The sequence below is a fragment of the Erythrolamprus reginae genome, chromosome 2 (assembly GCF_031021105.1).
Source record: "Erythrolamprus reginae isolate rEryReg1 chromosome 2, rEryReg1.hap1, whole genome shotgun sequence".
Taxonomy (NCBI): domain Eukaryota; kingdom Metazoa; phylum Chordata; class Lepidosauria; order Squamata; family Dipsadidae; genus Erythrolamprus; species Erythrolamprus reginae.
The window spans coordinates 189,963,617-189,980,017 of NC_091951.1; the positions used below are offsets into that span (position 1 = coordinate 189,963,617).

The window sequence follows — 16,401 nt, forward strand, 5'->3', positions numbered from 1 at the left end:
AGTTCACCACCTCCCCTGGCAGGCAGTTCCATTGGTTGATCGCTCTGACCGTCAGGAAGTTCTTCCTTATTTCCAGGTTGAATCTCTCCTTGGTCAGCTTCCAACCATTGTTCCTCGTCCGGCCCTCTGGTGCCCTGGGGAATAAAGAGACCCCCTCCTCACCGTGGCAACCCCTCAAGTATCTGTAAACTGCTATCATGTCCCCTCTAGACCTTCTTTTTTCTAGGCTGTCCATGCCCAGTTCTCTCAATCTCTCTTCGTAAGTCTTGGTTTCGAGTCTCCTAATCATTTCGGTTGCTCTTTTTTGCACCTTCTCCAGAGTTTTGATGTCTTTTTTGTAGTGAGGTGACCAGAATTGGATGCAGTACTCCAGGTGGGGTCTGACCAGGGCATAGTAGAGTGGTATTAGTACTTCCCTGGTCTTGGAGCGTATTCCTCTGTTGATGCAGCTTAGGATTGAGTTGGCTTTTTTGGCTGCTGCTGCACATTGCTGACTCATGTTTAGTTGATTATCCACCAAGACTCCAAGATCTCTTTCGCAGTCACTACTGCTGAGTGGGGTATCTCCCAGGCTGTATGTATGTCTAGGGTTCTTTTTGCCGAGGTGGAGGACTCTGCATTTGTCGGTGTTGAACCTCATTTTGTTGGTATGGGCCCACTGTGATAGTCTGTCTAGGTCTTCTTGTACTCTGAGCCTGTCCTCAAGGGTGTTGGCTACCCCCGCCAGCTTGGTGTCATCTGCAAATTTTATTAGTTCCCCTTTTATTCCCTTGTCCAGGTCGTTGATGAAGATGTTAAAGAGTACAGGACCCAGGACAGAGCCCTGTGGTACTCCACTGTCTACTTTTTTCCATGTGGATTTGGTGCCGTTGAGGACAACTCGTTGGGTGCGGTTGGTCAGCCAACTGTTTATCCATCTACATGTGTAGTAATCTACTCCATTTTTTTCTAGTTTGTGGATTAGGAGATTGTGGTCGACTTTATCGAAAGCCTTACTGAAGTCCAAGTATATGAGGTCCACTGAGTTGCGTTGGTCAACTGACTTGGTTATGGTGTTGAAAAATGATATGAGATTGGTTTGGCATGATTTGTTTCTGATGAATCCGTGCTGGCTATTGGATATGATCTTGTTTGTTTCTAGGAAGTGGGTAAGTTGTTTTTTGATTATTTTCTCCAGTATTTTTCCAGGTATAGAGGTCAGACTGATTGGTCTGTAGTTACCTGGGTCGGTCTTTTTGCCTTTTTTGTGGATGGGGACTACGTCAGCTCGTTTCCAGTCTTCCGGTAGGTCTCCAGTGATCCAGGATATTTGGTAGATGAGGAGGAGTGGTTCCGCTATGGTGTCTGCCAATTCTTTTAGGACTTTGGGGTGAAGTCCGTCTGGCCCTGGTGATTTGTATTCGTTGAGTTCCCTCAGGTAGTCCCTCACTGTGCTTTTGTCTATGTTGAGTTCGGTTCTGGGGCAGTTTGTTGCAGTTAAATTGCAGATTGGTTGGAGGGAGGTTCCCTTTTGTGTGAAGACTGTTGCAAAGTAGGCGTTGAGTAGCTGTGCTTGGTTATTGCTGTCTGTGATTTCTCTACCCTCTTCGTTTTTTAGTGTGACGATTGTTTCTTTGATTTTCTTCTTATTGTTGATGGGTTGGAAGAATCTTTTTTTGTTGTCTTTGACTTCCGCTGCAAGGTGTTGTTCATATTGTGCCTTTGCTGTTTTTATTTTTTGTTTGCAGGAACTGGCTGTTTGCTGATACAGTGATCCCCCGATCATTGCGAGGGTTCCGTTCCAGGACCCCTAGCAATGATCGGGTTTTCGCGAAGTAGCGCTGCGGAAGTAAAAACACCATCTGCGCATGCGCAGATGGTGTTTTTACTTCCGCAGCGCTAGCGAGGAGCCGAAGATTGGGGTTCTTGGGAAGGGGACTCAGCTTGTCCGCAGCCCGCTCGCGCATCGCCCGCCCACGCCGTTCATTCTCGCCGCTTCCTAGCTGAGTCCTGAAGCGAATTCGCTTCAGGACTCAGCTGGGAAACGGCGAGAATGAACGGCGTGGGCGGGCGATGCGCGAGCGGGCGGCGGACAAGCCGTTTGCTCGCGCTCGCTCGCCGCTTCCCAGCTGAGTCCTGAAGCGAATTCGCTTCAGGACTCAGCTGGGAAGCGGCGAGAATGAACGGCGTGGGTGGGCGATGCGCGAGCGGGCGGCGGACAAGCCGTTCGCTCGCACTCGCTCGCGCCGCTTCCCAGCTGAGTCCTGAAGCGAATTCACTTCAGGACTCAGCTGGGAAGCGGCGAGAATGAACGGCGTGGGCGGGCGAAGGGCGGGCAGCAGCGAGGAGTTTGCGTGGGCGGTGGGGAAACTCCTCGCTGATGCCCGCCGCTCGCCCTCCCGCCAGCAAGAGGGGGAAGACCTAGGGAAGCCGCCCAGCAGCTGATCTGCCCAGCGCCATCTACGCATGCGTGCCCATAGAAAAAAGGGTGCGCATGCGCAGATGGTGTTTTTACTTCCGGGTTGCAAAATCGCCATATAGCCATTTCGCAATGATCGGGGTCGCAATACCCGGGGGATCACTGTATTCCGCTTTGGTTATGAGTCCTTCTTTCCATTGTTTGTACTTAGCTTTTTTCCTTTTATGTCATCTGCGAGGGCTTTGTTTAGCCATGCAGGTTTAGTTTTGGTTTTTCCTTTTCATGGGGATTGCATTGTTTTGGGCGTCTATAATGCTGTTTTTTAGGATCACCCAGGCTTCCTGAGTGGTTTTTCCTTCTAAGAGTTCGTTCCAGGGGCATTGTTCAAGGTTCGCTCTGAACTTGTTAAAGTCCGCTTTTCTGAAGTCTGGGACTGTAGTGGTGTTGGGTATAGTAGCTAATGATTGCACTATGTTGAATTTGAGGATGACGTGGTTGCTCTCTCCCAGTTTCCCTTCTTCTTCTGTTCCCTCTATTGTTTCTTCCCTGTTTGTTAGTATTAGGTCTAATATAGCATTCCCTCTGGTTCCTGTTTCAACTTTTTGGGTTAGAAAGTTGTCAGCTAGACTGGAAAGAAATTTGGCATTTGTATTCCAAGCCCCCCTTAACCAAAAACAAAACAGATTCCTTTGCCCTGATTAGGGAACATGAATATTACAGTATATGCTTGATAATATAGCCTTTTGTAATATATATATATATATATATATAGGAGCTGTGATGTTCCTTCAATATACCAGGGTGATTTGACACAAAATGTAACCCTTCCCTGGTACAGAGCTGAAAGGATTGGATACTGTAGCCTAGAGGTTAAATCTCTGCCTTACAAGGCAAAAGTTGCAGGTTCAAGTCCCAGTGAGGGTATGGCTAGCTGATGAGGCCAAAATAAGGCCGAAATAGATCTATCCTAGTCTCCCTTAATTTTCAAATTCAGCAAAAAACAAAACAACACACATATATATATATGTCACATGTTTAAGCTGAATTTGAAAATTAAGGGAGACTAGGATAGATCTATTTCGGCCTTATTTTGGCCTCATCAGCTAGCCATACCCACTGGGACTTGAACCTGCAACCTTTGCCTTGTAAGGCAGAGAATTATCCTCTAGGCTACAGTATCCAATCCCTTCAGCTCTGTACCAGGGAAGGGTTACATTTTAAGGAGCTGTGATGTTCCTTCAATATACACACACAAGGAATTTGTCTTGGTGCATATGCTCTCAACGTACATAAAATAAAATATACATTTGTCAAGAATCATGTGATACAACACTTAATGATTGTCATAGGGGTCAAATAAGCAATGAAGAAGCAATATTAATAAAAATCTTAGGATATACGCAACAAGTTACAGTCATACAGTCAACATGGGAGGAAATGGGTGATAGGAATAATGAGAAAAACTAGTAGAATAGAAGTGCAGATTTAGTAGAAAGTCTGACAGTTTTGACGGAATTATTTGTTTAGTAGAGTGATGGCGTTCGGGAAAAAACTGTTCTTGTGTCTAGTTGTCTTGGTGTGCAGTACTCTGTAGCGACGTTTTGAGGGTAGGAGTTGAAACAATTTGTGTCCAGGATGCGAGGGGTCAGTAAACATTTTACCCGCCCTCTTTTTGGCTCGTGCAGTATACAGGTCCTCAATGGAAGGCAGATTGGCAGCAATTGTTTTTTCTGCAATTCTGATTATCCTCTGAAGTCTGTGTCGGTCCTGTTGGGTTGCAGCACCAAACCAGACAGTTATAGAGGTGCAGATGACAGACTCAATGATTCCTCTGTAGAACTGAATCAGCAGCTCCTTGGGCAGTTTGAGCTTCCTGAGCTGGCGCAGAAAGAACATTCTTTGTTGTGCTTTTTTGATGATGTTTTTGATGTTAGGTGACCATTTTAGGTCTTGAGATATGATAGAACCTAGCAATTTGAAGGTCTCTACTGTTGATACTGTGTTGTCTAGTATTGTGAGAGGTGGAAGGGTGGAAGGGTTTCTCTTAAAGTCTACCACCATTTCTACGGTTTTGAGTGTGTTCAGTTCTAGATTGTTCTGGTCACACCACAAGGATAGTTGTTCAACTATATATATATATACAGTAGAACCCCGACTTACGAGACTAATTGGTTCCGGAAGGAGGCTCGTAAGTCGGAACGCTCGTATGACGAAACATTGTTTCCCATAGGAAACAATGTAAAGTCAATTAATCCGTGCAACAACAAAAAAACCCGCTGCCGCCGAACGCGGTAGTTAGCGTTCAGAGACAGCTGCGAAGCGGCGCGCGTGTTTTAAAACGTGGCAGCCGGCCTGGGGGGCTCGGGGGCTTCCCCCCGAGCCCCCCAGGCCGGCTGTGACGTTTTAAAACACGCGCGCCGCTTCGCAGCTGTCTGCTGAAGTCGGAACGCTAACTTCCGCGTTCGGCTTCAGCAGACAGCTGCGAAGCGGCGCGCGTGTTTTAAAACGTGGCAGCCGGCCTGGGGGGCTCGGGGGGAAGCCGCTTCGCAGCTGTCTGCTGAAGCCGAACGCGGAAGTTAGCGTTCCGGCTTCATGAGACAGCTGCGAAGCGGCGCGCGTGTTTTAAAACGTCACAGCCGGCCTGGGGGGCTTGCCAGCACCCCCCCGAGCCCCCCAGGCCGGCTGCAACCTTTTAAAACACGCGGGATACGAGCACCAAGGAGCTGTCTCCTGAAGCCGAAAGCAGAAGTTAGCGTTCGGCTTCAGGAGACAGCTCCTTGGCGCTCGTATCCCGAATGTGAGCTCGGGAGGCGAACAAAAATGTCGCTCCCCTCCCAGCTCTTATCTCGAGTAGCTCGTAAGTAGAGCTGCTCGTATGTCGAGGTTCCACTGTATATATATATATACACATACATACAGTAATACCTCATGATACGAACTTAATTGGTGAAAGGAGGAGGTTCGTAAGGTGAAAAGTTCGTAACATGAAACAAAGTTTCCCATAGGAATCAATGGAAAAGCGATTAATCCGTGCAAGCCCAAAATTCACCCCTTTTGCCTCATTTCCGCCGGCATTCGGATTTTGTTCGGGTGTGGGTGGAGGGGGGGAGACGGGGGGAGACAGCGCAGGCTGCCCGGAGGGAGCCTCGTGGGTGGATTAACGGAAAAGTCAACAGTTACTGTCCGGCTTGCAATGACTGGAAGGGAAGGGAGGGAAAGGCACGGGCGGTTTGTACGTGCGTCTTCTCTGATTTCCTCCCTCCCTCCTTCCCCCTCTCCCTCCTGGCCTCCCTCCTCCTCCTCCTCCTGTATTCCGCCTCCCTCCCAGCCTCCGAGCCACATTCTCCGCGCCGCCAGCCAGCTGTCATCTTCTAAAGAAGCAAGAAGAGGAGGAGGAGCTGGGCGCCTTCCTCCGCCACCACCGGCGCCCAGCTCCTCCTCCTCTTCTTGCTTCTTTAGAAGATGACAGCCGGCCGCGCGGAGACTGGGGATGGTGTGCGTGTGTGAAAAGGGTCAGCGGGAGAACTGGGGGGAGCCGTGGCCACTGCCCCGTGGAAGGGACCCGGCTGGGAAGCTCCCGAAGGTGTGGGCTGGGGTCTTTCCGGGAGAAGCAAGCAGCCCAAAGCCGAAAGAAACGCGTGGAGGCTTGTAAACAAAAGGCAGAACTTTCGGCTTCTGGGTGGATGGGAGGAGCTACAGCCCAGCGGCGTTTTACATTGATTCCTCCGGCCGCTTAGCTCCTCCCATCCACCCAAAAGCTGCAAGTTCTGCTTTTATTTACCAGCGTTTCTTTCAGCTTTGGGAGAAACTAAGCAGCACGGAGATTTTGCTAGCCCAGCCACTTAACTCCTCCCATCCACCCAGAAGCTGAAAGTTCTGCTTTTATTTACCAGCGTTTCTTTCAGCTTTGGGAGAAATTAAGCAGCACGGAGATTTTGCTAGCCCAGCCACTTAACTCCTCCCATCCACCCAGAAGCTGAAAGTTCTGCTTTTATTTACCAGCGTTTCTTTCAGCTTTGGGAGAAATTAAGCAGCACGGAGATTTTGCTAGCCCAGCCACTTAACTCCTCCCATCCACCCAGAAGCTGAAAGTTCTGCCTTCGGTGCCTATTCCACACACCCTCGCCGCCCCCAGCCTCTGCACCGCTGCCCGACTTTCAACTTGTAAAGAAATGAGAAGACAAGGAGGAGCTGGGTGCCGATGGCGGCGGAGGAAGGCGAATGCTGCCTGAAGGCTGGGAGGGAGGCGGAATACAGGAGGAGGAATAGGAGGGAGGCAGGGAGGAAATTCCGGAAATGACAGTCACAAGGCAGGGAAATCCCTGCTGCAGTAAGAGAGCACAAGGTAGAGCGCATGCGCAGTAGGAGAGCCCACGCCCCCGGCTCGGGTTCGTAAGGTGAAAATGGTTCTTAAGACAAGGCAAACAAATCATGAACCCCGGGTTCGTATCACGAAATGTTCGTAAGACGAGGGGTTCGTATCGTGAGGTACCACTGTACATACATACATACATACATACATCAAAGAATATCAGCATTCTTTACTTCTGCATGTTACAATTGCAATTGGTTGCTTCGGCCATTTGATAGAGTATATAGGTTTAAAAAAAATAATATATAGTTTTTTTTTAATGCCATCACTCCTGAACTTCCAATTTTACAATGCTCTTTTATGTCTATTTACCCATGTTGTATGGCTATAGTATTTTTATTATCCTTCCCATGTTATTTAATATCCCCTCCTATTGGTAACACTATCATATCACCCCTTAGCTACCATGGTTTTTAATGTATGGTTTGTTTAGGTTGTGTGATTGTTTTTATAATAATGGTTTTTAAATTGTTTTTTAACATTAGATTTGTATATTGTGTATTGTTGTTGCGAGCCGCTCCAAGTCCTTGGAGAGGGGCGGCATACAAATCTAATAAATTATCATCATTATTATTATTATTATTATTATTATTATTATTATTATTCTGTTGCTATGCATGTAAATTGAGAGCTTTTACACTGGAGACAAATTCCTTGTGTGTCGAATCATACTTGGGCAAATAAAGCCTATTCCTATTCCACTCTATTCAAAAAGCATACAAATCTCTTTATTTCTAAAATTTTAAAACACAGCCACTTCTTGCTTAACAGTCCTAATTGGGACCAGAACATCGATCACTAAGCGATGACGTCATTAGGCAAACCATCAAATGACTGCATTGCTTAGTGATGGCTGTTTTGGTAGTCATTAGGTGAGGACCTCATGCTTCTCCTGCCTTGCAGCACCCACTTCCACTTCAAACCCACCCATCCACCTAACTCCCTCCATCCCTCTGACCCTTTGGGCCACCCTGTACTCTACCATCCCTGCTGCTCCCTTCGCCATCTTTTCCAAGAAAATAAGGAGAAATCCCATCCTTTTGTCATCCCCAGATTGCCTTCAGCGATGACAGCGATGTTGAAGGCCAGCCAGAAGCAGGGGCAGAATCCCAGCTCCGTGTTGAGAAAGAACCAATGGCTGCTACTCGCAGGACAGGACCGAGGGCAACATCTAACAGAAAACCAGCTAAGGCAAACCTTGCTAAAACAGAGAGGTGCAGCGCTAACTCTTCACAGGAACATTCCAAAACGGTAAACCCCCAGCTTGGGAGGCCAAGCACCAGGAGAGCCACTAGGCAACAAAAACAAGAAGAAATCCAGAAAGCTTCCAAGGAGACGATTCCTCAGGAAGATCAAGGAGGAAGAGAAGAGAAAGAGCTTCTAAAGACAAGCAAGGAGAGTTCAGAAGACAACATTGAAATCATGCGAGGTTCTGATGAGGAGAAAGGTATTAACGGTAGGCTTTATATTTATGAAAACAGAAAGCAAAAATCATGGGGGAGGGGAGCAGCCTGCAGATTCATATTAGTATCAGCAAAAATACAAAACCCTGACACAGAAATGGGAAATAGGAAATGGAGTTGAGATTATAGGGATATAAATAAGTTCCATCTGAACTAAGGAATACGTGGTTTCAGTCAGTCTCTTCTTCTCCCCATCTGCTTCCTTCCTTCCCTTCTTAATGCTTTATCCTGTGGGTGTGGAGATCACAAATTCTTAAGAGATTTGGGAAAAGGCAACAAGGAAGGAAAGAAGTCAACAGAAAAAAAAATCTGCTTTAACTTAACTTAACATCTAAAATTTACCATTGGAAGTAGTATTGATTTCTGATCCCAACATCCTGCTTGCTTCAAATTCTTCTTTGCCTGCCTGGCCCAACAATTGTGGCAGCCTAGTGAAAAAGGAAATGTTCAGGCCTTGCTTCTCTAAAACTTTGCATTTCAATTTGGGATTTTTTTTAAAATTGATTTTTACAAGACTCAGCACGATCATTTCCGTCCATTGAGATCACACCGTATATCATGTAGCTGAATATTTCAACTCACCTGAACAGAAGCCTCCTTACTTTCAAGTATATTACTGTGGATTTGCAGCAACAGGCCCATGTAAATGATGCACTGCAAATCCATAAATCAATCTTTTCTAGATATGTACTGTCCAGAATTAACATACCTTCAACAGCCGTGACTTAACACGAGAAGGCATCAAATGTTGAGTTTCCAGCCTTTGTGTAATTACAACAAAGGCACGGATTATGATCATCGGCTCAAAAGCAATATTTGATATCTGGCTTGGGCAAGATCAACAAGTTTTGGTGTTCTGTTTCTTTATCCTCTGCAGAAACTCGAGGACAACCAAGCGCAGAAGATCAGGAGGTCCTCCGGAGAGAATTTAGCACTGTCTTACAGGGAGGGTTTTCAGCTACAGAGAAGAAAGCTTTGGAAGATCCCTTCAACTTGCATGTACTTGCCTCCTCACTAGACATACCTTCTGGTAAAGAGCCATTGAAATCAGTTTTCTGTCAAATCTTCTTTTAAAAACTATGTTATCATTGGAAAGATTTACCTAAATTGTGGCTTACACAATATATTGCGTGAAACCCTTTTCATCTTTTTTTTTAACAGAGAAGTTTGAATTCTTATAGTTTGGTGGAGCGTTTATTTTTAAATTTCTATCCTAGTTTTCACTGCTACAATTGACTAAATTCAATCTGTTGTCTATGTTTCTTTTCTAGACTAGTGTCCTTCTGATTATTCCAGAAATCATTGGTTTATTGGTTATGGCCGATGACGAGATGAGAAACCTAAGCACTATTGGAAGGCACTGGGCTTGGGAAGGCTGAGTTAAGAGTATCAGCAATAGTTTGTACAAGTTGCCTTCCTCAAGCAAAAATCCATATATTTCAGTCTATGTTTGCAATGTTCATGACTCAGAATTCTTAGATTACTAACACATTATCACCTTCTTGGTACCTATTTAGTAATATTGAGACATAAATTAAGTTTTTTTGGGGTGTCAAAAGTATTTATCTATAGATTGTAGGGCTGTAAGGAGGATGAAGCAACTAAGTCCACCCAATTCAGCTTTATATTTAATAAATTGTTTGGTCAATAAAGGGCATTAAGAACATCCTAATGGCTCCACATGGTTAGGGATGTTTCCATGATAGTCATAGGCAAATTAGCTAAGGAGAGATGACTTGGTCAACATGGGGCTTCATGCTAACAGGAGAAAAAGTAAAATTCATGTCCCCCTGACAAACAAGGAATTGAGTTGGCAACTTGAGAAAAAAGTATTTTAAATCTCCTGAAATGCTAGTTGTCTGTCTGCAGAGGTATGTTACCTCTTTGTATTGTTTAAAACGGGAGATGAAGAATCATATCCTGGCTTGAGTTACAAGAAGGATGTGGAGTGCAGATATAAAAATGAAGCTTTATGAAATAACTTGTTTTCTGAATGTATTCTGGCTGGCATAGTCCAGAGGTATTGCCTCCAGCTCCTACCATGGATTTCTGACAGTTCAATTTCAACACATTTGGAGGAGAGGGAACCATGACTAGAGAAAATTGGATAAGTAGATTAATATTGCAAATTCAAAAGGAGAACCAGCACTGCTTCAGTATGAAAGATTAACTAATAATCCGAACATAATCTCATTCGGGTTTTCACTGACTGTCGGTTTTGTTTTTCTTCCCTAACTTGCAATGTTACAGACATCTTGTCCATGGACTCTGTCTATGACTCCCTGCAGGCTGCTTTCCATGCAATTGCCCATTATCCACAGGCTTCCCTCTATAGCCATCTCTGTCAACTCATGGCGCTGTGTATTGGGGACCGGGACCCCATTGTTACTGCCTATCTGGTTTCTGAGTCAGTCTCAATCACACTTCGTCATCAGAAGATGACCATGGTTCAGAAGAAAATCAAGTAAGTTCATAGTGATGGAAGGGGAAAGGGGGAATATGATATCTATCAATTTGACGAGTGTGGCCAGTGCAAGCATGTAAAAATGACACCATAACAATCCTATCCTTATTCACCATGCTGGTGGATCAGAACAGAAGAGAATAGAAAAACAGTTGCAGGGGACCTTGGAGATCTTCTAGTCCAACCCCCTGCTCAGGCAGGAAACTCTACCAGAAATTATGTCGAACCTTTTCCCCCTCAGGTGCCCACACCCATAATTTAATGCCCCTTGCTGTCCTTTCCTCCACACATATGCGCATGACCCTGCTCCCCCGTTTTCCAACTTCCGGTGGGCCTGGTAGGCCCGATTTTGCCCTCCTCGGGCTCCAGAGGCTTTCTTGGAGCCTGGGGAAGGTGAAAACACTGCCCCCCACCCGAGCCCCTCCAGAGGCCAAAAATGGCTCCATGTGAGGCGAAAATCAGCTGTCCGGCATGCACATGCGCATTGGAGCTGAGCTAGGACAACGACTCATGTGCCAGCAGATATGGCTCTGTTTGCCACAGGTTTGCCATCATGCTCCTACATCATTTCAGACAAATGGTTATCTAACATCATCTTAAAAACGTCCACTGTTGGAGCATTTGTTCCACTGAATCATTTTTCTAACTGTCAGGAAATCTGAACTAGGCTCCTCATTGGAAGGAGGTAATTCCAGAACAGGACTCTTCTGCTTGACTCCACAGTAATTGATGGATTCTTTCAGGGATCTTTCCGGATGGAAATTAAGTTGCAAGAGATACAGCAGAACTGTCTTATTACTGTGAATCTTCAGGGAAGTAGATTAGTAAATCATGCAGAGATGCAGTGGGTAGCCTCCCTGTGGGTATATACTGTATTTGAAGCTCCCCTGCTTGTTTCCCATCCCAGGTTTTAGCTGAACTTTTGATATACTGGAAGCCTGCAAAAATTCATGGTCTAGAATTCAAAACAAAACTTGGGCAGTCCAAACTGTGGATGAAATATTAATACTTTATTAAATAAACCCATGGGATATGGGCCGGTAATACATACAAATAACTAAATAAAAATTCCAACCAAGTGGAGAGGACCTCTGTGACTAACATGAAATTTTTAGAACTGTCTTTAATGATTATTGCCTTCATCAGAAACAGTGTGTCTTATCTATAGAAGGGTGTATATCTGAAAGCTTATTTCTATAATAAAGCAGAGACGCATTTTTAAAATGTCTTAATAATCTTAGTGTTACCATTCCTCCTTAGCAAAATGAAAAAAGCGTCAATGGCCAGTGTTTCCAAGCAACTGGAGGCTCTTACCCTGCAAGAAGAAAATGTGGATTCTCAGGTTCAGAGGCTCTTAGAACTTCAGAACGTTTTTGAGTTCAGTTGCCCCAACTCAACAGAGTTGGAAACTATGAAATTCAGAGAGGACCTGCAGGAAATTCCCCCTGGTATGTAATGGATGTGTAAGACGGAGTCATATTTTGACTGCGGTTGCCACTCTGAAAAGGAAGACATAAAAGAGGTCTTCTTAGAGATGTGTGTTGATGTTGTGCATGTGGGCACACCCATATGTGTTGTGTGTGTGTGCGTGCCTTCAGGTCAGTTTTGAATCTTCATGCCTGAGCTAGCCCCTCTAATTTTCTTGGCAAGCTTTTCTTTTGAGGGGAAGTGCTTTGTCTTATTTGCTAAGAGAGAATGACTGGCCCAAGGTCACCCAGCTGGCTTTGTGCCTAATACTGGACTAGAACTCATAGTCTCCTGGTTTTAAACCTGGTGCCTTAATCAATGGTGGGATTCAAAAAATTTTTTTACTGCCAGTTCTGTGGGCCTGGTGTGGTGTGGCTTGGGCGTAGCAAGGGAAGGATACTGTAAAATCTATTAAAGTTTGTTGCAAAATCAAAACCAGAAGCACACAGAGATAACCGATTCAGCTGGATTTATAAACTTCTTTATAAACATATTATATATATATAATACGCAAACACACACACACACACACACACACACACAATATCACAAGTAAAATTCTTCTTCAATCACTTACGGACAGCAGAGAACAGTTAGGTTCATTTCAGCAGAGTTCAGATTGGAAGAGTACAGAGTGTGGCCTGGGCCATATCCAACCTTAAGCTTAAGTTTTGATTCTCTGCACAGATTCAGAAGTGGTTATTGACTGACTGATTTGCTATGTCTGTTCCTTGGCTGATCTTGTTACCATTGGCTCTCCCAGTTCATGAATACTCTAACAAAGTCTCCATTCCCACCTCACTCCAGGGGAAGGTTACTGCAAAATCCCCACTTCATCCCAATCAGCTAGGACTCAGAAGGCAGAGAATAGATGAGGGCAAGGCCAATCAGAGGTGGTATTTACCGGTTCTCCGAACTACTCAAAATTTCCACTACCAGTTCTACAGAACTGGTCAGAACCTTCTGAGTACCACCTCTGACTTTAACACTACGCCAAACTGGTTCTTTTGCATTAATACAGGTAGTCCTTGACTTACAACAGTTCATTTAGTGGTCGTTCGACATTACATCACTGAAAAAAGTGACTTATGACCATTTTTCACACTTAACAACCACTGTAGCATCCCCTTAGTCATGTGATTTACATTCAGAGTTCTCTCCTGCCCATCTTTTCTCAATCGTTTGGTTTCGTAGGATTTTTTCCCCTATAGCTCTAACCTTTTGGGGGCTAAAAAGTACAGGGTTTAAAAAGGAAGAGAACAATGAGTAGAGGTGATGGCCTGAAGGCCTAGTTCCAAATTATTGAAGTAGAATTTTCTCTTGTGTTATGTTTCAGCAAACAAAGGCTTGTTTTAATGTGATGTCATTTCCTCTTTACATTTTCTCTTTTCAATTGACTTATTTAAGAGTCTTGCTGTCTCCTTCTTAGGAGTCACAGTCTGCATAATGACACTGGTGAGCACCCAGCCAGAGACCACTGGGGACATCCTCTTATTGACCAGGTTAGAGAAAGGTGCTACCCCTGTGAACATCCAGATACAGACTCTGCAAGCCAAAGTAAGAACAGCGAGAAGGAGAAATTTATATGGTAACTTTCTGGATTTAGGACATGTTTGTTCTTATAATATTTCTTTTTGGGGGGGGTTTTCTCCCAGCTCTCCTTAAGTGCAGCTCTAAGTGAATTTGAAGCCATCCTGCAAAAACAAAAAGAGATCTCAAATTGCACACAGAAAGAGGATTGGTGGACTGGTCGGATAGCGTTGGACAAAAGAATGATGGTGAGTCTGTTTTGCTACTGTATATAGTTCTCTTTCAGATCAAAGGCAAAAAACCCTTGATTTAGTAGATTAAAATATTCCAATTTCGCACGTTTGTTCTGCCTATATTAAAACTACTTTCCTTCTTCAGTCAAATTAAAATTTGCAGTTTAGTTAGTTTACTTTATTTATTAGCCCTTGGGCATGTCAAAGTGCAGAGTTCTTGACACAAATTATTACTAAAATCTGATTAAAATCCATTTAAAATGAAATTGGAATAAAAATCAGTTTAAAATGAAATTGGAATAAATACAATAATTTAATATATATAAATAAAATATGATAAAATTATATTTAGGTGTCACGTCTACATTTACCACAAACAGTCCCACATGTGCCGATCTGAACCAAACAATTTTGCTTAAATGCTGTGCTGTGTTAGTTATTTTCATATTCTGGCTGCATATAAGGTAAGTTGTTTTGATATGGGGATCCCAATGGATCATTTGTTTAGTATCTGGTATCTGTCTCTCACCCTCTTATACAGGCAACAATCAAATAGAATGCCAATCAGGTCTTCTACTTCGGTCATTCCACAAATGCAGAGATATCCATTGGTTATAGAATGGAATCTCCCATATCTGACCATTGTGTCAATTCTGTTGGCGGCTTCATCTCTGCTCTACAGTTTAAGGTTTAATTGGATTTGTATGCCGCCCCTCTCCCAAGACTCAGTGGAATATAATGCCCATTATGTCCATGATCCCCTGGACATAAATTGTACTGAATGGGGATAATGAGATTGGTAAGCTAACCACATGTAAAAGGCATTGGACAAAATTGAGCTAGTGACAAGCTTAGAACTTTCTGAGTTTCAACAAAAAGAATGGGAAGAGAAGATCAAGACTGTCAGGATTATGTGCTGTCTTGATTGTGCAATCACACCTGATTCCTTCATGCTCCCAAGTTCTCCTTCCCTAAAACTGTCCATACACATCTAATGAACTTTATGCCTTTGGTGGGAATCGGAATCAGGTCAAAGGTAGTATCCTCCAAACTGCACTGCTGTTGTGCTATTCTCCCACCCCTACCCCACCCCAATTTGTTAAAAGGACTCTTCTGCTTGACTCCACAGGAATTGATGGATTCTCTGGAGACACATGTGCTGGGCTGCTGGAAGATTGCACTGCTATCAGCCTGTAAGAATGACAGCTTGGTGGAAGAAGCCTCACATCTCCTAACACATCTCAGAGAATGTGGTTGTGAAAAGGTCGATCTAGCTTTGCTTAAGGTGAGGAGATGGGTAGGCTTTGACCATAGAAGGTGAGGTTAGTCAGGTACACCTTGTCTTCAATGGGGTGATCCCTTTTTTAAAACATATATATATATATAGGATTAGTTCTTCTGTCTGCACACTTTCAGCATTTTAATGTCTCCAGCCTGCAACTTACTTTCTCAAATGAGAAATCTGCCATATTTTAAATTCCAGTTGTCTTTTTGTTTTCTTCTGTTATTATTGGCCTCAGGTTTTTATTATTTATTATTATTAGATTTGTATGCCGCCCCTCTCCGAAGACAGGCAGCTCCGGACATGGAAATGTGTTGTTGTTGTTGTTGTTGTTGTTGTTGTTATTGTTGTTGTTGTTATTATTATTATTATTATTATTATTATTATTATTATTATTAATAGGTCATACTGGCTGGATCCCATCTGTTAACTCCACAACTTGCAGAGCACTTGGTACGGGGCCTTCACCCAGCTCAACCTGAGAGAGCCCTGAGACTTCTACAGGAGACAATGGACAAATTGAAACCATACACTGCCCAGACCCCAAGTGGCCACTTGGTGCTTGTGCTGGATAAAGTGAGTAAGGATGGAACCACACTGTTTTGCCACAGGGATGAGCAAATGGCAAGGGCAGCATTCTTATATTGCTGCTGCCTGGATTCTCTTCCCATGGAAACATGTAGAGAGAATCATCATGTAATATTTTGATCTTCTAAATGTTCCAAGATTGTCCCAGCAACTTACCATGTTATTGACTTGCTTCATCCCATAAATGTTTTATGGAAGGGGAACTGAACACTTGATCTTACTTTACAGCATCTCCAGAAGCTTCCTTGGGAAAACATACCATGCTTAAGAAGCCAATCAATAACCCGGTTACCATCTCTACACTTTCTGCTTAGCTACTCACTCACGAAAAAGGTGAGGTACCTGTAACTTTCTGGAGACCGAGAGCTTCTTTTGAATCTTAGAGTTCTACCTCATTGTTGAAGCCTAGAGGGAAAAGAAGTGTTTAATAAATGTTAGGAGGCACTATTTTGCAAGAATTGAGGGAGATTTTTAGGAGATAGTATTCATTTCCTTGCTTCCTCTTTGGCAAGTGGCAAGGAAAATTGATTCACTTAAGCTGGCCAGAGCTATTAGCATCAAAGCCACCATCTCTGATTTGTATAATTTAGGAATTAGTTCTGAT

General features: G+C 44.0%; 1 protein-coding gene across 1 annotated transcript in view; it reads left to right on the forward strand.

The window, feature by feature from the left end:
- ESPL1 (extra spindle pole bodies like 1, separase) overlaps nucleotides 1-16,401 on the forward strand; it is a 62,981-nt gene that overhangs the window by 38,265 nt on the left and 8,315 nt on the right. Inside the window, 8 exon segments of the mRNA XM_070740886.1 lie at nucleotides 7,824-8,226; nucleotides 9,111-9,263; nucleotides 10,484-10,697; nucleotides 11,958-12,145; nucleotides 13,594-13,721; nucleotides 13,820-13,942; nucleotides 15,057-15,212; nucleotides 15,612-15,785. Coding sequence (XP_070596987.1) covers nucleotides 7,824-8,226; nucleotides 9,111-9,263; nucleotides 10,484-10,697; nucleotides 11,958-12,145; nucleotides 13,594-13,721; nucleotides 13,820-13,942; nucleotides 15,057-15,212; nucleotides 15,612-15,785 — 1,539 coding nt within the window.